General features: G+C 41.5%; 1 protein-coding gene across 4 annotated transcripts in view; it reads left to right on the plus strand.

Moving 5' to 3' along the window:
- Nucleotides 1-612: 612 nt before the first annotated feature.
- The window catches only part of RBBP8NL (RBBP8 N-terminal like), a 43129-nt gene continuing 18678 nt past the window's right edge, over nucleotides 613-25063 (plus strand). The window contains exons 1-7 of one of the 4 annotated variants that reach the window (XM_083360843.1): nucleotides 613-866; nucleotides 4983-5154; nucleotides 7066-7108; nucleotides 8998-9093; nucleotides 11296-11408; nucleotides 13317-13389; nucleotides 23669-23823. In XM_083360843.1, coding sequence (XP_083216969.1) covers nucleotides 5088-5154; nucleotides 7066-7108; nucleotides 8998-9093; nucleotides 11296-11408; nucleotides 13317-13389; nucleotides 23669-23823 — 547 coding nt within the window. In that variant the 5' untranslated portion in view covers nucleotides 613-866; nucleotides 4983-5087. Of the gene's footprint in view, nucleotides 867-2856; nucleotides 2876-4982; nucleotides 5155-7032; nucleotides 7109-8997; nucleotides 9094-11295; nucleotides 11409-13316; nucleotides 13390-23668; nucleotides 23824-25063 lie in introns of those variants that run through there. The other 3 variants (XM_083360844.1, XM_083360845.1, XM_083360846.1) reach the window with 3 other exon arrangements.

Raw genomic sequence — 25063 nt, forward strand, 5'->3', positions numbered from 1 at the left:
TCGCCTCGTCTCCTGTTTCCAGCAAAGAACCCAGTACACAACAGTACGGGTGCCTTGAAAGACTGACATTTTCTTTAAAGTTTCCTTTCCTTTCCTTTCCTTCTTTCCTACTTTCCTTTCCAAATAACAGAATTGGAAGGAACCTTGGAGGTCTTCTAGCCCAGGGGTAGGCAACCTTGGCTCTTTTATGACTTGTGGACTTCAACTCCCAGAATTCCTGAGCCAGCCATGCTGAGGGGAAAGGGAGAAGTTTCCAAGCTGAGCCATGCTGGCTCAGGAATTCTGGGAGTTGAAGTCCACGAGTCATAAAAGAGCCAAGGTTACCTATCCCTGAGGTAATGCTTAACTAATACACTGAAATGCCCTAGATCAGGGGTAGGCAACTTTGGCTCTTTTATGACTCGTGGACTTCAACTCCCAGAATTCCTGAGTCAGCCATGCTGAGGGGAAAGGGAGAGGTTTCCAAGCTGAGCCATGCTGGCTCAGGAATTCTGGGAGTTGAAGTCCAGAAGTCATAAAAGAGCCAAGGTTCCCTACCCCTGTTCTAGTCCAACCCCCTGCTCAAGCAGAAAACTACACCATTTCAGACAAATATTCTTTCTTCCCTCCCTCCCTCCCTCCCTCCCTCCTTCCTTCCTTTACTTTCTTTCTTAATATTATTATGTAAAGTTTTTACAAATAATAAATGATAATATAAATTAAATTCCAGGAGAGTGAGAGAAAATGAAGAGTAAATGAATAGAAAGTGGAAGGAAAGAAAGAAGAGAGAGAGAAAGAAATGAAAGAAAAAAGAAAAAGCAATAATTAAAGAAATGACTTCTAATCTTCATCACAAGTACAGGCAAACTGAATATTTCTTCCAACCCGTAAGATTGTATGCATGCATCTGTTCTGCCAATAGCCCATCCTTTATCCATTTGCAAATCCATAAATCATTAACCTTTCACTCCAGATATAAGCAAAAGTTCGTAAAGGGGATCCAGAACCTTATGAAATTATACCTTGTTTTAACCCTGATTGAACAAATTGGCTTTAAATTTCTTGCTTTTGCTTCAAAATTTTGCTTTTCTGCTCCATAAGCCGCATGTGTGTAACTATTTAGACATTTGGCAATTTAAAAAAAGAAGCATGAAATGACCTAGAACAGACGGAGGAAGAGTGTTCTAGAACCCAGATCTCTGGCCAACCCTTTCTGACTTAACTGGTGGCCCTTTTTGCTTCTTCCCTTGCCTGTTTCTTAACTAAACTCCCCTGACAGGTTTATTAGCAGCATTGGAAAACAGGGCCATGCAAAGTATGCTAGTCCATGAAAGCATCTCTCCTCCGAGCATTAAAGCAGCTGCATCCTTAAGTTTTGCACAGCTCTTCTGAAGATTGTTTTTGGTTATTTAACCAGATGTCAGAAAAAAAACAACAACAGCTGTTTGGTTTTTCTGGCAGTCCCGGTTGAAGAGTACAGACAGCCACACGCAAAAAATCAGAGGCTACGTTCAGAGCAGCACACCTGATTTTCCAAAGGACACATAGGTAGTTGACTTACCACCATTCCTTTAGGAACTGTTCGAAATTACAACAGCATTGGAAAAAAAATATACTGATGACCGTTTTTTCGCACTTGGGGCATCCCCATGGTCACATGATCAAAATTCAGATGCTTAGCAACTGACTCATATTTATGACGGTTGCCGTGTCCCGGGGTCACATGATTCCCCTTTTGCGACCTTCTGACAAGCAAAGTCAATGGGGAAGCCAGATTCATTTAATGACCCTGTTCCTAACTTAGCAACCGCAGTGTTTCATTTAACCACCATGGCAAGAGAGGACGTGAAATGGAGCTAAACTCACTTGACAAATGTCTCCCTTAGCAACAGAAATGTTGGGCTCAATTGTGGCCATCAGACAAGAACTACCTGTAGCCAGTGGTGGAATTCAAATATGTGAACAATCTTTTCTCTGTGTGGATGCCGCTTCTGGAAGTCCAATCTGGGCCTGAGCAACAAAAAAATTAGCTACCGGTTCTGCCGAAGTGGTGCAAACCGGCTGAATCCCACCACTGCCTGTAGCTACTTTCATATTTTGAGGAGCAGATGTCCTCCAGACATGTTGACATGCTTTGAAAATGTGGTGCTTTTTGTCTCTCTGTAGGAATGTTTCTCAGCAAACAAGAGCGGTCTTTCCTCCGTAGCCATCAAGACTAGCTGCCAAAAAAAAATATTGCAATGATGTTCTGCGCAATTCTCTACGTTAAGCTCAACGTATAACTATAACAGAATAATAGAGTTGGAAGGGACCTTGGAGGTCTTCTAGTCTAACCCCTGCTCAAGCAGGAGAGCCTATATCATTTCAGATAAATGGTTGTCCACTCTCTTCTTAAAAGCCTCCAGTGACGAAGCATCCCAACTTCTGGAGGCAAGCTGTTCCACGGGTTAATTGTTCTTACTGTTAGGAAATTTCTCCTTAGTTCCAGGTATCTTCTCTCCTTGGTTAGTTTCCATCCACTGTTCCTAGTCTTGTCTTCCAGTGCTTTGGAAAATAGGTTGAGCCCCTCAATTATTGGAGCACTACTTTCATGTCACCCACAACCCTTCCTTTCATTAAACTGGACATACCCAATTCCTGCAACCATTCTTTATATGTTTTAGCCTCCAGTCCCCTGATCATCTTTGATGCTCTTCTCAGCGCTCTAGCATGTCTGTATATTTTATCCAGTGACTTCTCTCCATAATATTACATACTATCTCTTTCTGAAGTCAGGGAAATCTGCCATGGCAAATTAGCAACCAAAAGAGGTTTTTTTTTCCAGTTTAATAAACCCACAGATTTCTTTTTAACTTCCTTTATTAGTGGAGTTACTAAGCCTGCATTCCAGCCACAGGTACGTATTAATGCAATTTGAGCTTCCTGGAAAAATTTATCTTCCTGAAAGCGTTTCCCATCAGACTCTTGTCACGGGTCCTGAACGGAATTGGCAAAGCTTCAAACTTGTGTAATAAAACTTTTGGAAACCCCTTGGGGAAATGAGACACTATTCAATGGTCATGATAAATTCAGACTGGTAGCTAAAGGAAATCTGTGCAAATGCAGTAATTACCCATGACAAGTAGGTGATTTAGAACACAATCTATTTTCTTCCTTCAGCTTCCTACAATTTATTTGGGCCTTCGAAAAGTGCTGTAAAGTACTCACCTAGGGTGAATAACAGTAATCCTCCAGGGGAACCAGGCAATATGCTTTATAGGCATATTATGTATTTAACTTTGTGGATCAGATATGTCATGTTTTATTTCCTTTTATTAACTTATTTTCCTTAAAACATAAAGGTTGGACATAAAATATTCTACAAACTAAGCAAAAGCATACTCACAGAGAAACCATTATTTATATTACACCCAGAAAACTGCTTGTAGACTATATGATCAAATACTGTCTTATTAAAGTTGTTAAACCACTTTACAAACTGTTCAAACTGTCCAATATTCATTTCCAAGACAGTGGCTAGACTATTGTAAGAAAAGGACTGGCAGAACCTGGAGGCAGAGTTAAAAGAGATATTAGCCTAGAATACCAACAAGGCCACAAGCAGGTGCTAACCTGCAATAGTTGAGAAGATTCCTATGCGTAGACTGTTTATCGATAAATCAGTTTAATTGGCCCTTCATGTGTGGATCTGGTCTTTTGCGCCTGTCAACTACTGTGTCTAAAAATCAGAATTTTGGAGTAGTTCTTTGAATGCTTTATTTATGCCAAAAGAGGATTTGATTCTGTCTAATTTTAAGCAACTGGATTTTCACTTTCTAAAATGCATGAACAAGAGGATGAGATCACCATCCAAACATCAGCTTCCTTTCTCCCAACCCAGTAATAAAAATATATTTTTAAAAAAGTTAATAAATACCTAGGTTTTTGACCTTCTATGGCAATGCTAGACAACTAGTGTTTATATACAGGTAGTCCTTGACTTACAACCTATCGTTTATTGCCCATTCAAAGTTACAATGATGCTGAAAAAAAATGACTTCTAACAGTCTTCTACACTTATGACAGTTGAAGCATCCCCACGGTCAAGTGATCAACATTTGGACTCTTGGCAACCATAGTTATGACAGTTGCAGTCTGCCAGGTCACCTTTTGTGACCTTCTGAGAAACAAAGGAGACATTTCCTGACAGTTAGAACAATTAATCAGCGGAACAACCTGCGTTATCAACTTAACAACTATTGGTTCACTTAACAACTTGTGTCAAGAAAGGTCATAAAATGGGCAAAACTCACTTAAAACTGTCTTGCTTAGCAAGGGAAACTTTGGGCACAATTGCGATCATTAAGTCAGCAGAAGTAACTACCTGTGCTAGTAAATCTCTCCTATGTGTCTGCTTGTAACCTTCAACTGGGTGAAATGCAGGGTGGCCATTTTTGAGTCAACCTACCTCAAATGGTCTAACTTGCAGAATGTGTTCAAAATCCAGAACTCATGACTCTCGTGGGATTTAAATTAGGTAAAATGGTGGTGCTTCAGTGTCTCCATGCTGCTTGTGCTTGCTCTGCCACAGTCAGATGATCACCATTTCTGACTCTCCTTACCAGGAAGCAAGGAAGCAAGAGAAGGAGTCAAGAAATTTAGATAAGGAATATCTCTAACAGGAAGACCCAACAGGTCACCCGTGGATTGTCAAGTGTCAATGCTGCTAACATTGGTTGTTTTTGCTTTGACAACAGATGGAGATGCAACCGTTTTCTTCTTATGTTTTACTCTTAAAGTTAGAGTTAGATGATGCTGGGGGGAGGAAGGTGCATGAGTGTTTAGCTAGACATAACCATACTGAACCTAGTGTGAGAACCAAGGTTATCAAATCTCAATGAATCCTGAGCTCCCAAAGAAACCATCGCATCATGGATCTTTTGACTAGGAAATAGCAACATCGGAACTATTCAGAAAGGGTTTTTGTTTTTTTGTTTTTGCATCTCTAAATTCTTCCCTCTTAGGCCACAAGCTGAACACTGGAGAGAAGGAGAAAACTGATCCGAAACCATCCGATCCGATCGCTTTCATCCCCACCTCGGACCCATCCATGTGACGATACAAAGAACATGGCCACTGAAAATTTTGCGGAAATCTTGAACAGACTCAAGGAAACACACGAGAAAGAAGTCCAAGGTAAGTAATGGTGTGTGGGTGGGGGGTGGGGTGGGGGGTGTGCGCGCACGCGTGCACGCAAAATAGGGCTTCCACACTGTCTGCTTAGTTGGATGAATAGATTTGAGGCAGAGATGTTTAAAATGTAAGCATCGGGTGAAAAAATGGATGAAAAGTGGAAGGATTGCTGATTTTGTAGAGTTACAACTCTTTGTGAACTCAGCCACTCTTTGAGCTGTCAATTGCAAATACAGTTACAATTGCAAATACAATTGCAAATACATGCCAGCTTTCAATCTTGCTAGGTTGTGCAGATTTGCTTGCTTGCTTCCCGATTTAATGTTTACATATATACTGTAGAATGACTTCAGTTTAAATCTACTCTATCATCTATCTGCTCTACCATATATTGATTTCTACCCAACCCATTCATCCATCCATGAATCCATCCATCCGTGAATCCATCCATCCATTCAACCAGAGACACATAAATGTACACGCCTATATACAGTATACACACATATTTCTACACGGGTAGTCCTTCGACTTACAAAAGCTCATTTAGTGACAGTTACAATGGCACTGAAAAAAGTGACCTATGACCGTTTTTTCACACTTATAACCCTTGCGGCATCCCCATGGTCAGGTGATCTACATTCGGATGCTTGACAACTGACTCACATTTGTGACGTTTGCAGTGTCCCGGGGTCATGTTATCCCCTTTTGCGACCTTCTGACCAGCAAAGTCAATGGGGAAGCCAGATTCATTTAACAACTGTGTTAACCAATTTAAGAACTGCAGTTCTTAAACTGCGGTGATTCGCTTAACAAACGGCGAGAAAAGTCGTAAAATGGGGCAAAACTCACTTAACAAATTTCTCTTTTAGCAACAGAAATTTTGGGCTCAATTATGGTCATAAATTTGGGACTACTTATCTATATCTATAATATATCTGTATCTGTATCTATCTATCTATCTATCTATCTATCTATCTATCTATCTATCTATCTATCTATCTATCACTATATCTATGTATCTATATCATCTATCTATCTATCTATCCTCTCTCTCTCTCTCTCTCTCTCTCTCTCTCTCCCTCCCTCCCTCCCTCCCTCCCTCCCTCCCTCCCTCCCGCCACAGTTGGTGCATTGGTAGCCTTTGGATTGCAATGTGGTTGGAGGTGTTTTCGAAAAGAGAAAAGCAGCTTCAGTGGTTTTTTGTAGGTAAACATTTGAAATGGGATTGTGATTTGGCCGAAGGAATTCCTGTCTACGTGGCATGCCTTTTATTCAGGGTAACATTCTTAAGCTGATTACTAAATTATCCTATTTTCAACACAGATAGTCCTCAACTTACAGTCATTCATTTAGTGACCTCTTGAAGTTACAACGGTACTGGGGAAAAAAAAGTGACCTATGATCATTTTTCACACTTAACGACCGTTGCAGCATTCCCCAAATGACCATGTGATCAAAATTCAGACATACAACTGGCCTCTATTTATGACGGTTGCAGTGTCCTGGGGTCATATGATCCCCTTTTGCAACCTTCTGACCAGCAAAGTCCCTGGGGAAGCCAGATTCATTTAACATCTGTGTCACTAACTTAACAGCTGCAGTGATTGACTTATCAACTATGGCAAGCAAGATTGTAAATGTGACAAAACTCACACAAACAATTATCTCACTTAACAACAGAAAATTGGGGCTCAATTGTGGTCATGAGGCCTATCTGTAGATGGAATTGTAATCTAACTAAATGGGTTTGGATTCATGCAATTGGTTAAGCCACAGGGAACCAATCATGGTTTCCATCAACCAAGTTGAGTGTGTTCTGTGATAGCCAATCATTAGATCTTTAATTGACCGGATTGAATTGTAATGTTCTACATCCAGCAGCAAAGATTATAGATTGTTTCTGAACTCTTCCAGGCCTGCAAACAAAACTGAATGAACTAACCAATGAGAAATGTCGGTGAGTGTAACAAATGCCATTCTGTTGGGCATGGGTTCGTGGGCTTAGGTTCTTTAGAACAAGACAGAATAAATTAAAATAGAAAATAAAGTTTAAGATTCATCCCTATCTTCTTAAGAGCCTGGGGGCTGATGCTGGAATCAAAATCTTTGTTTAGCATCTACAGAGGGGAAACATCTGGACAAACTGATTTTCGAATTTCATGAATAAACTACCATTGGCTGGTTGATCCACACTAAGACAGGGCTCTTCAACTTTTTCACCCATTGTACCACTTTTAGGATAGGGCAACATCCAAGTACCACCAGTCGCCTAGCAAGGTGTCAAAAACTTGATGACCAAAAAAAAGGAAAAAAGTGATGAAGTACAGGTAGTCCTCAACTTACAACACTTCATTTAGTGACTGTTTAAAGTTACAATGGCACTGAAAAAAGTGCCCCCCAAGCCACAGCTGAGCAAGACATTTGCCTGCCCGCCTGGCGGTGCTCTTCCTCCTGTCCGAGGTTTTTATTGTTGTGAGCATTTCTGTTGAGGATTGACAGCGGGGGTGTTTGGTTTTTATCCCCCCCCCCACTGGGTGGTTGCAGCAGGTTTTGGTCACTTCACATGACCCTGAGACACTGTGACCATCATAAATATGAATCAGTTGCCAAACATCTGCATTAAATCACAAGACCCTGGAGATGCTGCAACATTCCAGCTGATCAACACTTCTTCTGAGCTCAGAAGCACCAGGATTAGCACTGAGCTCCAGCTGGAGCCTGGCGCTGATCCTGGCGCTTCCGCTGAGCCCTGACAGCCCTGCAGCTCCAGCCATCTCTCGCTCAGGCTTGTGCGGTGCTGCCACTAGTTCAGCTCATTCCCCTCCCCGGCTACAACTTTTCTAGGATGGTCACATACCACCTGCCAGGTGTCAATGTACCACAGATGGTACCCGTACCACTGGTTGAAAAGCCCTGCACTAAGCCATAAATTACTGTTCACAGAGCACAGTGGCTATGTCAAGCCAGAATGAAGCCACATTTTGTTTAGCCTGATGGGCGAACAATTTTTGTTTCCTAAGTACAGATAATTCATGATTTACAACCACTTGTTTGGTGACTGTTTGATGTTACAGTGGCACTAAAACAAAATTGACATGCAACTGGTCCTAGTATTGGTGACCATCGCATCGTCCTCAGAGACACGTGATAAAAAATTGAGTGCTTGGCGACCAGCATGAATTTACGATAGTTGCAACATCCCAGGATCGTGTGATCACCATTTGGTACCTTCCCAGCCAGCCTCCATCAAACAAAATCCGGGGGGGGGGGGAAAGCTGGATTTGGTTAACGATGGCATGGTTGACTTAACAACTACAGCGATTCGCTTAACCATTTTAACAAGCAAGCAAAAACCATCATCGAATTGATGCAGTTTGCTTAACAGCCTGCTCCTGGCTTTGCAGCAGAAATTCTTACCAGTTGTGGTCATAGGTTGAGGACTCCTGTACTTTATCTCAGGGGTCTTCAAACTTGGCCCTTTTATGACTCGCGGACTTCAACTCCCAGAATTCCTCAGCCAGGCACGCTGAGGGGAAAGGGAGAGGTTTCCAAGCTGAGCCATGCTGGCTGAGGAATTCTGGGAGTTGAAGTCCACAAGTCATGAGGGGGCCATGTTTGAAGACCCCTGCTTTCTCTAGTCTTAATTATCCTATCAGCTCCTATTACTTTAGTTCTCCTTGAAGTTGGAGAGAGAGAAAGAGAAAGAGAAACAGAGAGAGAGAAAAGAGAAAGAGAGAGAGAGAGAGAAAAGAGAGAAAAAGAGAAAGAAAAAGGGCAGAGATGCATTTTGAGACCTGGGAATAAGGGTCTTCTCATCTTCCTCCTTGTTCCTCCCCCTTGGCTTAGTGACAACCAAAGAGTTGAAGAGCTCTTTACCAAAAACCACCAACTGCGTGAACAGCAAAAGGCGCTTAAAGAAAATGTGAGAGTTTTGGAAAACAGGTAAACAGCTTTATCCTATCCCAAGAGGGGCATTTGGGAGGAGGGGGTGTTCAAAAGTATTATGATGGGGGCCACAACCACTTGGCTGAACCTCTCTTTCATAAAGGTTGAGGTTAGCCAGTAACCAGATTTGGCAAATTTGTGTAAACCCAATTATTCATATCACGTGTAGAATATTTAACATAGGATCATCATCATAATAACAATGCACAATGTAAAAAAGATGTTGAGACTCTAGAAAGAGGGCAGAGAAGAGCAACAAAGATAATTAGGGGACTGGAGGCTCAAACATATTAGGAATGGTTGCTGGAATTGGATATGTCTAGTTTAATGAAGAGAAGGACGAGGGTGACATGATAGCAGTGTTCCAGTATCTCAGGGGCTGCCACAAAGAAGAGGGAGTCAAGCTATTCTCCAAAGCCCCTGAAGGCAGGACAAGAAGCAACGGATGGAAACCAATCAAAGAGAGAAGCAGCGTAGAACTAAGGAGAAAATTTCCTGACAGTTAGAACAATTAATCATTGGAACAACCTCCCTCCATAAGTTGTAAATGCTCCAACACTGGAAGTTTTTAAGAAGAGATTGGACAGCCATTTGTCTGAAATGGTATAGGGTTTCCTGCCTGAGCAGGGGGTTGGACTAGATGACCTCCAAGGTACCTTCCAACTTTGTTATTCTATTCTATTCTATTCTATTCTATTCTATTCTATTCTATTCTATTCTATTCTATTCTATTCTATTCTATTCTATTCTATTCTTATTCTTATTCTATTCTATTCTATTCTTATTCTATTCTATTCACATGCACATCTGTACATTAAAAATCTCCACTGCTAATTGGGGATATGAGGTAGCTATTGAAAACTGTGCCCGTTTGATACGATTTCTGTTCTAGCAGAACTTGACTTTCAAGCGTTACATCCTGATGAGAAAATGTATATTAGAAATAGAAAAGTGGAATACAGAATAACAGAGTTGGAAGAGGCCTTGGAGGTCTTCTAGTCCAACCCTCGGTTCAAGCAGGAGACTCTATAAGATTCCGGACTAATGACTGTCCAGTCTCTTCTTGAAAACCTCCAGTGATGCAGCAGCCACAATTTTGGGGTTCAGGTTGTTCCACTAATTAATTGTTCGCACTGTTAGGAAGTTTCTCCTTAGTTCTAAGTTGGACCTCTCTTTGATAAGCTTTCACCTGTTACTTCTTGTCCTTCTCTCAGGTACTTTGGAGAATAAGCTGACCTCTACTTTTCTGTGACAGCCCTTCAGATGTTCGAAGACTGCTCTCATCTCACCTACAGTGCTTCTCTTTGTTAGAGCAGACGTATCTAATACCTGCCACCATTCTTCATAAGGTTTTTTGCCTCCAGTCCCCTAACCATTTTTTGGGTAAATTTTGGCCAAATAAATAATAATTCTGAAAAAATATGAACCCCAAAGTGGGCTGAAAGAAATATCCTTGAGGAATAGGAGGAAGAGCCAGTGTCTAGGCCAGGGGTAGGCAACCTCAGCTCTTTTATGACTCGTGGACTTCAACTCCCAGAATTCCTGAGCCAGCCATGCTGAGTAGAAAGGAAGAGGTTTCCATGCTGAGCCATGCTGGCTGAGGAATTCTGGGAGTTGACGTCCACAAGTCATGAACAGGCCATAGTTCCCCATACTGGCTCAGGAATTCTCAGAGTTGAAGTCCGCAAGTCATACAAGAGCCAAAGTTGCCTACCTCTGGTATAGGTAGTCGTGGACTTAGGACCGCAATTGAACCCCAAATTCATGTTACTAAGTGAATTTCTGAGCCAGCAGAGCTCAGCTTGGAAACCTCTCCCTTTCCCCTCAGCATGGCTGGCTGAGGAATTCTGGGAGTTGAAGTCCACGAGTCATAAAAGAGCCAAGGTTGCCTACTCCTGGTCTAGAAGGTCGGAGAACAGAAATTTGAGTTCGAGGCAAAAATGTAATTCGAGAAAGTGTCGTAGATAAGACCCTCCCCAGTTTTCACAAAAATGAACAGAGGGAGGAGGGAAGCACATTGAGACTTACAAGATTCTGTTACTGGAATCTTATAATAAAAGTAGTATTAGCTTTTATGAATTTGGTTTCCAAGTCTGGTCTAGCTTGAAGTACTGACAAGTGGGGTTGGTTTGGTATGTCTGCTCCCAACTGGTTTTGGTGCTCTAAAAATGTCACACTGCTATTTTTATGACTTTGAAGGTTGCGAGCTGGGCTGTGCGACCGATGCCAAGTGACTCAAGAACTTGCAAAGAAGAAGCAACATGAGTTCATGAAGGCCCATTTTCAAAGTCTTCAGCACGTCTTCATCCTCAGTAAGTGCAGCAAATAAATACCTGGATTAGATTGAATAGAGGATTCCCCGGTAGAAAATTTTTGAAGTTGCCGACTTTATACAATATGGGTAAAGGTAGTCCTCGACTTACAACCGTTCGTTTAGTGACCGTTTGAAGTTACATCATCACTGAAAAAGGGACTTGTGACCGTTTTTCACACTGACAACCATTACAGCATCCCCATAGCCACATGGAAAAAATTCACATGCTTGGCAACGGGCTCATATTTATGACGGTTGCAGTGTCCCGGGATCACATGATCACCTTTTGTGATCTGCACATAGAATAACAGACTTGGAAGGGACCTTGGAGGTCTTCTAATCTAACCCCTTATATAGGAGACCCTATATTATTTCAGACAAATGGCTGTCCAGTCCTTCTTAAAAGCCTCCAGTGATGGGGCACGCACAACTTCCGGAGGCAATTTATTCCACTGGTTAACAACTAAACTCAATGGGGGAAGCTAGATTGACTTTACAACTCTGTTTCTAACTTAAAAACTGCAGTGATTTACTTAACTATTATGGCAAGAAAACTCACGTAACAAATGTCTCACTTAGCAACAGAAATTTTACGCTCAATTGTGGTCGTAAGCCAAGGACTTCCTGTAGTCACGAATGAAGGCAAATAGATGTGTCCTGGGATAATGTTGCAGGATCAAGTCTGTGTCAGTCATCAGGACCAGAGGTTTAGTCCTCTGAGTTTTCGGACTCATTCTGGATCCCATCCTCAGGGAACTTCTCTCTCACCAGAATGTGTTGTGATCCTGTAGCCCAGGGGTAGGCAACCTTGGCTCTTTTATGACTGGTGGACTGGTGGAGTTGAAGTCCACGAGTCATAAAAGAGCCAAGGTGGCCTACCCCTGGTCTAGGGCATTTCAGTGTATTAGTTAAGCATTACCTCAGGGATAGGCAACCTTGGCTCTTTTAGGACTCGTGGACTTCAACTCCCAGAATTCCTGAGCCAGCCATGCTGAGAGGAAAGGGAGAGGTTTCCAAGCTGAGCTCTGCTGGCTCAGGAATTCTGGGAGTTGAAGTCCACGAGTCCTAAAAGAGCCAAGGTTGCCTATCCCTGAGGTAATGCTTAACTAATACACTGAAATGCCCTAGACCAGGGGTAGGCCACCTTGGCTCTTTTATGACTCGTGGACTTCAACTCCCAGAATTCCTGAGCCAGCCATGCTGAGGGGAAAGGGAAAGGTTTCCAAGCTGAGCCATGCTGGCTCAGGAATTCTGGGAGTTGAAGACCATGAGTCATAAAAGAGCCATGGTTGCCTACCCCTGCACTGTAGCCCAACACTCTGGAGTGAGAGAAGTTCCCTGAGGATGGGCTCCAGAAGAAGCCTGAAAGCTCAGAAGACTAACTTCTCAGTCCAGATTGGACTCTGAGTGACCCAGATTGGATCCTGCAATAATGTATAGTATCAGAAACCTGTCTTTCTGATGATGGAAAATACCATTTCTTGTATTACATGTGTAGATCTATAGGGGGGAGGGGTAGTTTTTCATTGTAATTTTTGTGACAGATGCAAAGAATATTAAACAGTCCAATTGTCCGTGACTTCCTCTGACTGTTCAGATACCTGGTAGCTCTTGGCCTGTGACATATATGTTCTCTTCCAATATAACCTTGACACCATCTCAGCCATAAGATATAGAATAGAATAACAGAATTGGAAGGGACTGTATAGGTCATCTAGTCCAACCCCTTGCTTAAGCAAGAGACCCTATACCATTTCTGACAGATGGCTGTCTAGTCTCTTCTTGAAAGCTTCCACAATATCTGAAGGCAAACCGTTCCATTGGTTGATTGTTCTCCCTGTCAGAAGATTTGGGCCAGGGAAAGTTGATCTAATTCAACATTTTTCCTCCTTTTTTTCCATTCCAGCTAATGAAATGAATAAGCTGAGAGAAGAAAACAAGAGCGTGAAAGAAGAGCTGAAGAGGTTATGTGGCCCTGAGTAAGCTTTTCTAACTTTATCTCTTGCTGTTTGGGATACTTCTAAGTCAAGCCAATATGGCTGACGTCTTCCTAGCAAAGGTGGGCTGTCCCAGAATGCTTTTCTCCCAGAAAGGTGATGTGTCTTGAGAAGGTCTGAGAAACGTCTAAGGCTCCTTGGCCAATTAGATTTCAGCTCTGCACACTTGAGAGTTCAAAGCAAGATGGATTTGAAGGATCTCAAGAGCTTCTGGTAGGCTTCGCATTCCATTACTGGAGAAGAAAATGTCCTGGTTCTGTTTGGAAAGAGGATAAGTCCTTCCACAAACAGAAAAACCTATGGCTGGACCATATTTTTTAGCCTGCAAATGAGAACTTGCATAAAGGCTCCAAAACAGAGTACTCAAACATCTGCCCTGAAGAAATCTAGCGGATCAGAAAGGCTTCTACATCTTGATATACACAGTCGTCAGCCTACAACTGGTTGTTTAGCGACCACTCAAAGTTACAACGGCGCTGAAAAAAGGGACTTGAACCATTTTTCACACTTACAACCATTGCAGCATCCCTATGGTCACGTGATCAAAATTCAGACAGTTGGCAACTGGCATGCATTTATGACAGTTGCAGTGTCCCAGGGTCATGAGCCTTGGTGGAGCAGTGGGCTAATGCCTCCTTAAGTAACACCAGCTGCCTGCAATTAGTGCAGGTTCGAGTCCCACCAGGCTCAAGGTTGACTCAGCCTTCCATCCTTCCGAGGTAGGTAAAATGAGGACCCAGATTGTTGGGGGTAATTAAGCTGACTTTGTAATAATGCCGCTTGGGGTGTGTGTGTAAAAGCCCTAATAAGCAGGCATATACATAGAATGAAGGCTACTGCTAAGCTTGGAAGCCGCCCTGAGTCTTCGGAGAAGGACAGGATATAAATGGAATTAAAATTAAAAAATAAAAAAAATTAAAAAATGTGATCAACTCTGACCAGCAAAGTCAATGGGGAAGCCAGATTCACTTAACAACCATGTTACTAACTTAACAACTGCAGTGATTCCTTAACAACTGGTCAAGAAAGGTCATAAAATGGGGGTAAAACTTGGCTTAACACCTATCTTGCTTAGCAATGGAAAGGTTGGGCTCAGCTGTGGATTTAAGTCGATGACTACCTGTATGTAATTCTCTATTGAGAGACTGTCTAATGCAGGTGTCCAAGTGAATGTTTAGCACTAGTGTTTGGCTTTTCCATCGCTATCTGAAAAATGTGTAAAGTACAGGTAGTTCTCTACTTACTATCATTCGATTAACAACTGTTCCAAGTTACAAGAGCATCATTAAAATGCCAATGAAGGAAAATATTGACTTGGTTTGACAAATGTCAAGTCAAATGAAAAAAATGATGGTTCTCACACACCCATCACAGCATCCCCACAATCACACGGGCAAAATTCATGTGTTTCACAGCTTATCTCTATTAATAAAGGGGGATTTTTGTAGCTCAGGGTTGACATGAGGTGCTCTCTGAGCTAGCCTGTTTTCTTGCAGACGTAAATTTTATTACCCAAAGTAGGTAACATCATCAGTGCTATATCTAGTTTGAGTAAGAAAACAAGCAAGCTCAGAGAGCACCAAGGACCCCCTCAGTGTCAATGCTGCAAACATTGACATGTTTTTGCACTGACAATATAAGAGACAGCCTGTTACTTTAATTGCTTCATTTGGGAGGGAGGAAATCACCCGGAAGTTGTGATAAGATTGCAAAAGCCCCCCTACAGAATGGGAAGTGAAATCTCATATGTGAAACTAATTGGATAATGTGATTTATGATGTGTAGATAAGGGCGGGGATTGTATGTGTGTTATGATGGGTTTGGGGGGAGGAGATTTCAGATTCTGGCATCCCTCCATGAGTGCCGATGTTTCGTTTCATGACTAAGACTTTTTAGATAAATAATACGCCTGCAATTTGTTTGAATTGTCTCATTTATCGGAACCATGACACTCAGCTTATCTCTATCCTAAACTTGCCATTTTGGTCCTTGTCGTTGAAAGTTGCTCAAGTTTTTCATTATCTCCTCTGGCTTTTTTTACAGTAAAGTTTGTTTTAGCTCTGGGAAGCCAGAATGGCTGGCAGTGGAACCATGATATATAAACTATCCGAGATTTCATGGGTCTTTTCCAAAGATGACTTCAGCATTCATTGATTTAATGCTGTTGAGCTTCCAAGGCATTGGTGATAATTTATGGCTGGGAAGCGATAAATATAATATAAATATAAAAACAATATGCTGAAACCCTAGGAAGACTGCAGAGAAGAGCAACAAAGAAGATAAGGGATCTGGAGGCTAAATTGTTTGTGGGAACCAGGTGTGTCTACTGTAAGAGAAGGATGAGGGGTGATACAATAGCAATCTTCTAATATTGAGTGGCTCTCACAGAGAAGAGAAAGATACCTGCTCTCCAAAGCACCTCAGGGCAAGAGAAGAAGTAATGGGTGGAAACTAATCAAGGAGAGAACCAACCTAGGAGAAATTTCCTGACAGTGAGAACAATTAACCAGTGGAACAGCTTGCCTCCAGAGGTTGTGGGTGCTCCATCGCTGAAGGTTTTCAAGAAGAGACTGGATAGCCCTTTGTCCACAATGGTATAGGGCAGGGGTAGGCAACCTTGGCTCTTTTATGACTCGTGGACTTCAACTCCCAGAATTCCTGATCCGGCCATGCTGAGGGGAAAGGGAGAAGTTTCCATGCTGAGCCATGCTGACTCAGGAATTCTGGGAGTTTTCAGATTCTTTACAACGCATTCATAGCCAAGCTGTGGGAGGAGCACGGCCTAAAGAAATTAGTCCTATCAAAGCTGTGGTCCAAGAGCTTTTTGAGGATATACATGGCAACTAAATTTTTAACTTGGAATGTTAATGGACTAAATTCACCGCAGAAGAAGAAGAAAGTTTTTCAATATTTAAAACAATTCAAGATAGATGTTATATGTTTGCAAGAAACGCATATTAGAGTTTTGGATCAAAAGTATTTAATGAACTCGAGACTGGGTGCGCAATTTGTTGCTTCTGCAGAGAATAAGAAAAATGGAGTGGTTGTTTATGTTAAAAGTGCCTTAACAGCGGATTTAATTGAAGCAGATAAGCATGGAAGATATGTTATGATTGAGCTGTTGTTAGAAGGTAAAAAGACACTTTTAGTTGGACTATATGCACCAAATCAACAACAAGCTGACTTTTTTAGCTTACTTCACACAAAGCTTACCCAGTTGGATTATAAATCTTTTATTTTTATGGGGGACTGGAATGGAGTTATGGATGTACAGTTGGATAAGGCTGGAGCTTTTAAGCGCATTCCAAGTCATGCTAGACTGCCTAAATCTTTTTTTGAAATGAAGGATGACCTGGAATTGCGAGATATCTGGCGTGAGAGACACTTGCAGGAGAAGGATTATACTTTTTACTCTGATAGACACCAATCTTTTTCGAGGATTGATTTTATTTTGTCGACTAATGATTTTTTTTTGAGAACTAAAAAGGTGAAGATTTGTGCAAGAACTATCTCTGACCACAGTCCAGTTTGGTTGGAGATTGATAAGGAAAAAAGAGATAGGCGCTCATGGCGTGTGAATGAGAATTTGTTTAGAAGCCAGAGAAATGTGGAAGAATGCAAACAGCGGATGAAGGATTTTTTTGAGATTAATATGAACAAGGGTACCTCTATGGATATGGTTTGGGATGCTAGCAAGGCCTATATGAGAGGGGTGTTGATACATATGAATAATAGATATAGACGTGTAGTGGAGAATAGAAGGAAAGAACTGGAGAATGAAATAAAGGAAAAAGAAAAGGCTTTGATTTTGAACCCAGAGGATATGAAGATCAAGGAGGCTATTAGATTGTTAAGAGGACAATTTGATAAATTAATGGCTGATCAAGTGGCGACCAATCTGCGGTTTGCTAGGCATAATACTTTTTGCAATGCCAATAAACCAGGCAGATGGTTAGCTTATAGACTGAGGAAAAAACAAAGGGCATCTAATATAGATAAGATTGAGTATAAAGGAAGGGTCGTGTTTCAACAGAATCTTATTAAGGATGCTTTTGTGGATTTTTATTCGAAATTATATACTAAAGAGGACATTAATGCAAAAGATATTGATATGTACTTGGAGAATGCTAGCATCCCGGTTCTTACGCAAGTACAAAAAGAGGGGATTAATCAGCTGATTACAGAAGAAGAAATTTTTACAGCTATTAAGGAACTGAAGGTGGATAAAGCACCAGGCACGGATGGCTTGACTGCGGCCTATTATAAAAACTTACAATTAGAGATGATAAAACCGTTAAAGGAACTGTTCCAGACAATCCAGAAGGGGGGAAAGGTGCCACCGTCTTGGAGAACAGCTTTTATCTCTTTGATTGCGAAGGAAGACCAGGATGCTACTTTAGTTAAAAATTATAGACCGATATCGCTTTTAAATACAGATTATAAGATATTTGCTAAGGTTTTGGCTAATAGACTGATGAGGGTTCTACAACAGGTGGTTCATGGGGATCAAACGGGGTTTATTAGTGGTAGACAAATGAAAAATAACGTGAGACATATAGTTGATGTGTTAGAGTTTTTGGAAAGGCACAACCAGATCTCTGCAGCGCTAATCTTTTTAGATGCTGAAAAGGCTTTTGATCAATTGAATTGGCAATTTTTGTTGAAAGTTTTAGACAAAATGGATTTTGGGGAAAAATTTCTACAACCGATTAGGGCATTATATCAAAAACAAACTGCCCGAATTATAGTTAACAATAGTCTGACAACAGCATGTAATATTGAGAAGGGCACAAGGCAAGGGTGTCCGCTATCGCCCTTGTTATTTGTGTTAACATTAGAGATATTATTGGTTAAGATTCGGAATTCGGATAAAATTAAGGGGATACAAGTTGGAGATCAGGACTATAGATTGAGAGCATTTGCAGATGATCTGGTTGTTACAGTGACCCAGCCAGAGAACTCTGTTGTGGACCTGATGGAGATAATAACACAATATGGGAAGGTTTCTGGATTTAAAGTAAACATACAGAAAACTAAAATTTTGGCTAGAAATATGACAGTTTCACAGAAGGCTCTCTTAGAAGGATTAACTGGATTTGAGATTGTTAAAAGGGTTAAATATTTGGGGGTGACTTTGTCGCCCTCTAATACAAAGCTATATAAAATAATTATGAAAAACTATGGGGGAAAATTCAAAAAGAATTGGAGAGTTGGGAAAAATTGAAATTGTCTTTGTTGGGACGGATTGCAGCAGTGAAAATGAATGTCCTGCCCAAATTTTTATTCTTATTTCAAATGATACCGATTCTTAAGAAAGATTCTAATTTGGAGGAATGGCAGCGTGGTATCAATAAATTTGTGTGGGCAGGGAAAAAGCCACGAGTTAAACTTAAGATTATGCAGGATACTCGTGAGAGAGGTGGCCTTAAATTGCCTAATCTTAAATTATATTATGAAGCTGCTGCATTAGTAGGAATAAGCGATTGGATTAATTTGACGCAACCGAGGTTATTAAATCTTGAGGGCCATGATTTGTTGTTTGGCTGGCATGCATATTTGTTGTATGATAAGAAGGTAGATTCTGTGTTTAGGATGCATATTTTAAGACAGGCACTGCTGAGAGTTTGGAAGAAGTACAGATACAAGTTAAGCAGCAAGATACCATTGTGGGCAATTCCAAAACACGCAATAGAAAATATACATGCTGGTTTCAAACACGATGAGACTACTTACAAGGAAATTTTAAGTTTGGAAAGGAATGTTTGGTGCCTGAAATCATATAATTTCTTGCGAGAAGAGAAGGTTGTTCAAACTTGGTTTCAATATATTCAGTTACGGGCCAGGTGGAAAGAAGACCAGAAAAATGGATTTGTAATGACTGATGAAAATTTGATAAAGCAAGTTAGAAATCAGGGACCAGCACATATTAAACGGATATATCTTGCATTGATAGAGATCGATTCAGAAACAGAGCTGGTTAAGGATTGCATGATAAAATGGGCCCAAAATATTCAGGAAGTTATTACAATGGACACCTGGGAAAAGATTTGGGTGAGGAATGTAAAATTTACACAAGCTCAAAATTTAAGAGAGAATTTTTACAAAATGTTTTATAGATGGCATTTAGATCCTAAAAAGCTTGCAAGTATGTATCCGAATTATCAGCCTAAATGTTGGAGGTGCGGTGATGAAGATGCAACATATTTTCACATATGGTGGACTTGTAAAAAGGTTAAGGCTTTTTGGATAAAAGTCTGGTGGAATATGCAGAAGGTTTTTAAACGGAGGATAAAGTTTTGCCCACAATTTTTTTTGTTGGGAATAATTGTCGACGCTACAGTTGTGGACTCCAAGTTGATGTTGAACTTAGTTACGGCAGCAAGACTTTTGATAGGTCAATATTGGAAGAAAGAGGAACTGCCGACTATACAAGAGTGGATTTTAAAGGTTTCCGACCTGGCAGAGATGGCGAAGATTTCGGCCTATTTGAAAGATCATTCGCAAGAACATTATATTATGGAATGGAGAAAATGGATTGAGTTTATCCAGAACAAGTATAGGGTTAAGAAGTTTTACGTAGCATTCAAATAAGTCTTCCTTCGCTTTGTTTTTTCTTTTTTCTATTTTAGTTTCTTATATATATTTAATAATGCTAAGTTTTGTTTGATCCTATACAAGCTAGAGAGTAATGGATTTTAGAACTTGTAATTGCTAGTATATGGTTGTTTATGATTGCTTTTTTATATATATATACCTTGTATTTAGCTCTGGGAAGTCGGGGGGGAAGGGGGGGAGGGGGGGAGGTAGGGGGGTGAGGAGGGAGGGGGGGAGGGGGGGAGGTAGGGGGGAGGTAGGGGGGGAGGAGGGTGGGGGAAGGGGGGGTTCTTTAAAGGAAAACTGTATTGTAAAACTTTTCAATAAAAAAAAAAGGAATTCTGGGAGTTGAAGTCCACGAGTCATAAAAGAGCCAAGGTTGCCTACCCCTAGTATAGAGTTTTGATTGAGCAGGGAGCTGAAGTGGAAGACCTCCAAGGTCCCTTCCAAACCTATTACAGATAGTCCTCGACTTACAACATTCATTCAGTGACCATTCAAAGTTACGACGACACTGAAAAAAGTGGCTTATGACTATTTTTCACAGTTACGATGTTTGCAGCATCCCCAGGGTCATGTGATCAAAACTTTGGATGCTTGGCAACTGGTTCATATTTATGATGGTCACAGAGTCCCAGGAATCACGTGATCCATCTTTTGGGACCACCTGACAAGCAAAGTCAATGGGGAAGCCAGATTCACTTCACAACCAGCTTACTAACCGAACAACCACACTGATTCACTTAACAGCTGTGACAAGAAATGTCACAACGCGGGGCAAAACTCCTTTGACCAATGTCTCCTTTAACAACAGAAATTTGGGACTCATTGGTTGCCGTAAGTAAGCATGGCTGGCTCAGGAATTCTGGGAGTTGAAGTCCACGAGTCATAAAAGAGCCAAGGTTGCCTACCCCTGTCGTAAGTCCAGGACTACCTTCATTCTATGTTCTAGAAAGTGACTTCAACTGTCAGCAGATGGCACTATTGCTGTATTTAAATTTAGCCGGAGGAAGCCTCGTGAAATATAAACCTGGCAGTGAAGAAAGTGTCCCTTCCTGATTACCACGCTTGATCCCAGTCCTCTCTGCTCTAGGTGAGGCTACAGTGAGGAAACAGCTAAATTTCCAAAGGCTTTTCAAGGGTAAAACCAAAGTAAGATCAGCCCTAATAAGACCACACCTGGAGTACTGCAGCCAGTTTTGGTCACCATATCACAAAAGACATGTTGACAGTTTGGAAAAAATTCAGAGAAGAGCAACTAAGGTGATCAAAGGCCTGGAGACTAAAACATATGAAGAACGGCTACGGGACTTGGGTTTGGCTAGTCTAAAGAAAAGAAGAAATAGGGGAGACATGACAGCAGTGTTCCAGTATCTGAAGGGCTGCCACAAGGCAGATGGGGTCCCGTTGTTCACCAGAGCACCAGAGGGAAGGACGAGAAACAATGGTTGGAAATTGATCAAAGAGAGAAACAACCTGGAATTAAGGAGAAACTTCCTGACAATGACAATCAATCAGTGGAACAGCTTGCCTCCAGAAATTGTGGGTGCTCCATCCCTGGAGATTTTTAAGAAGAGACTGGACAATCACCTGTCTTGAGATGGTATAGGTTCTCCTGCTTGAGCAGGGGGCTGGACTAGAAGACCTCCAAGGTCCTTTCCAGCTCTATTCTATTCTGTTCATTGGGAGTTGCAGTTGACCCCTTTGAGATGAATGAAGAATTGCACAAATCAGATTGCTCAGGCAGTGACCTTGGGCCGTTTGTGCCAAAGATATTTCCACTAGATCAGGGATGACCCTTTTATTGTGCAATCCCACCTCGCAGCCTGGAAAGCAGTTCCTCCAACTAAAAAATGCAGCAAATCTTTATTTTAACTACTGGAAGGAAAGAATGCTGGCTACACCCAAATGCCTGTGAAATGGCATTTGGGATATTACACATGCACAACACCGTCTGCGTAGCCTGGCATTTAGACTCGCCTGAAACGATGAAAGGATGTTTCCCGTTGCATCTGAAGTCCACTAAATCAAGACTTGGTTGCATGGATAAAATTTAATGCCACTTTAGAAGATGATGCATTATTTGGACCACGTTAAATGTTTAGATTTTTTTTTTAAAAAATGCTGTAATTTTAGGAAATGTAGACTCCTTTGCAGAGCATAAAGAAAGCCCATCCCCTGCAACAGATTGTCCTGGTTTTAAAGGGAAAGGTAAAGTTTCCCCCATGCATGCGTGCTAATCATTTCCAACTCTAGGGGCCGGTGCTCATCTCTGTTTCAAAGCTGAAGAGCCAGCGCTTGTCCGAGGATGTCTCTGTGGTCATGTGGCCAGCATGACTAGACGCCAAAGGCGCAGGGAACGCTGCTACCTTCCCACCGTAGTGGTCCCTATTTTTCTATTTGCATTTTCATGTGCTTTCGAGCTGCTAGGTTGGCAGAAGCTGGGACAAGTAACAGGCGCTCACTCTGTTACGCGGCACTCAGGATTCGACCCACTAAACTGCCGACCTTCTAATCGACAAGCTCAGTGTCCTAACCCACTGAGCCACCACGTCAAAACAGTCCCATATCATGTTCTTCATCATTTAATACAGAAAAATAGAGACTCCTGTGATGCCTGAAATGTCACCTGACAAAGCCTTGAAGAATGTCCTATTAAGCTCCTTCACAAATACATACATACAGCTAATGGATGATGATGTTAACCATAATGTTGCCTAGTTATCTAGAAATGTCTGCAAGAAAACAATTAAACTCAGAGACCACGAAGGACCCCACAACTAGAGAACTAACAAAAGGGTTTCCTCTAAATTAGTGCTGTAGTTCTCAACTTACGTCCATAACTGAGCCCAAAATTCATTAGCTTTTAAGCTAATTTTGCTCTGTTTCACAGCTTTTCTCTTTTACAACCACTGCAAGTATTAAATTAGCAACCTGGTTGTTGTGACTCTGGCTTCCCCATTGACTTGGCTTGTCAGAAGGTCGCAAAAGGGGATCATATGACTCTGGGACACTGCCACCGTCATAAGTATGAACCAGCTGCCAAGTATCTGAATTTTGATCACGTGAGCATGGGGATGCTGCAACAGTGGAAATGTGAAAAATAGTTCCTAAGTCACGTTGTTCAGTGCCGTTGTAAGGACAAATGATCACTAGCTTGTAAGCCGCCCTGAGTCTTCGGAGAAGGGCGGGATATAAATGGAATTAAAATAAAAATAAAATAAATAAATGAATTGTAAGTTGAGGACTATCTGCACACACTTACGACTGAGCCAACTTTACTACTGCCATAAAATTGGCTGAGTCATGTGACAATAATAAAAATACCAGACTCCTCAAGTTTCCCCTCTGACATCACGGGTCCCCCGCTCACCCAAAACATCTCCATAAAATGCTTTGCTGCACTCCATGCCACTGCTTGCAAGAGACATAAATGTGGCGTGAATAAACAAGGATAAAAGCAAAGTCCTCGTATTTGATCTGGGATATTTTACGGCGTGGCATTCTCAAGTGGCCCAGTGCCAAAGACGCCTGGCTTCTGGTTTATTTTTATTTTTATTTCATTTCCAGAGCGGTTATAAAAACCACACGAGATATCCAGACAGATGCCTTTAAAACCTCTCTCGTTTCATCTCTGTTTCTGTTTGCTTCCTATGTGCGGCAACAGGGACAGGCCGAAGGCTTTCAAAGGGCAGCCCAGAGAAGGAAACTTCGCCCCAGACTTGTCTTTGTCCATCCTCTCCAGCCGAAGCAGGAAACTGAGTGCGGGGAAAAACCTCAGCCCAAACAGAGAAGACGAGTATCACGAGACACTGGAAGGAGGCACGTTGTCCTGCAACTGGGCCCAGTTTACTTTTCAGTCAGTTCTAGATCTGGAGCCTAGTAGAACATCCAGCAGAAGAGAGACACTACCTTAGGATATTGGATTGGACAACCATTTGTCTGAAATGGTATAGGGTTTCCTGCCTGAGCAGGGGGTTGGACTACATGACCTCCAAGGTCCCTTTCAGCTCTGTAACTCTGCTTTTGCCACCATGGGTATAGGTTCTCCTGCTTAAGTAGGGGGCTGGACTAGAAGACCTCCAAGGTCCCTTCTAACTCTATTCTATTCTATTCTATTCTATTCTATTCTATTCTATTCTATTCTATTCTATTCTATTCTATTCTATTGCGTTCTATTCCACTCCACTCCATTTCATTCCATTATTATTCTGTTCTGTTCTGTTCTATTCTATTCCATTCCATTCCATTCCATTCCATTATTATTCTGTTCTGTTCTATTCCATTCCATTCCATTATTATTCTATTCTGTTCTGTTCTGTTCCATTCTATTATTCTATTCTGTTCCGTTCTGTTCTGTTCTGTTCTATTTCCCTGCTTTGCATGTCAGAGAGCCCAGATTTAAGTCACTTCTTCAGCAAATGCTGGGAATTTTTTTTTGCTTAAAACCATGCCCTGTTGCTCTCAACCAGAATTAGTGGTACAGGTAGTCCTTGACTTACAACCATTCATTTAGTGACCATTTGAAGTTACAAGGGCACTGGAAAAAGTGACTTAGGGCTGGCCTTCACACTTAAAATGATCACAGCATTCCCATGCTCATATGATGACAATGTATTTATTTATTTGTTCAAATGTATTATTTATTTTAATTTTATTATTTTATTAATTGAATGTATATGCCACCTGTCTGGCAGACACGTGACTCTGGGTGACTTACAACCTGGCAAATTTGGGTGTTTGGCAACTGGCTTGTACTTACGACGGTTGCAGTGTCCAAGGCTCATGTGCTTTCCTTTTGCAACCTTCCCAGCTGGCTTCTAACAAACAAAGCCAATGGGAGAGGCCGGATTTGCTTAACAGCTGCATGAATTGCGTAACAACTGCAGTGATTCACTTAACAACCGTGGCAAAAAAAGACCATTAAAAATCAGGCAGGGCTCACTTAACGACCATCTTGCTTTGCAATGGAAATTCGAATCCCGATTGTGGTCGTAAGTCGAGGATTACTGGCACTGAGCCAAATGGATCCATTGTACTTAGTGCCTTCCCAGTGGATTTG

This window comes from Vipera ursinii (assembly GCF_947247035.1).
Source record: "Vipera ursinii genome assembly, chromosome: 3".
In the NCBI taxonomy this organism is placed as follows: Eukaryota; Metazoa; Chordata; class Lepidosauria; order Squamata; family Viperidae; genus Vipera; species Vipera ursinii.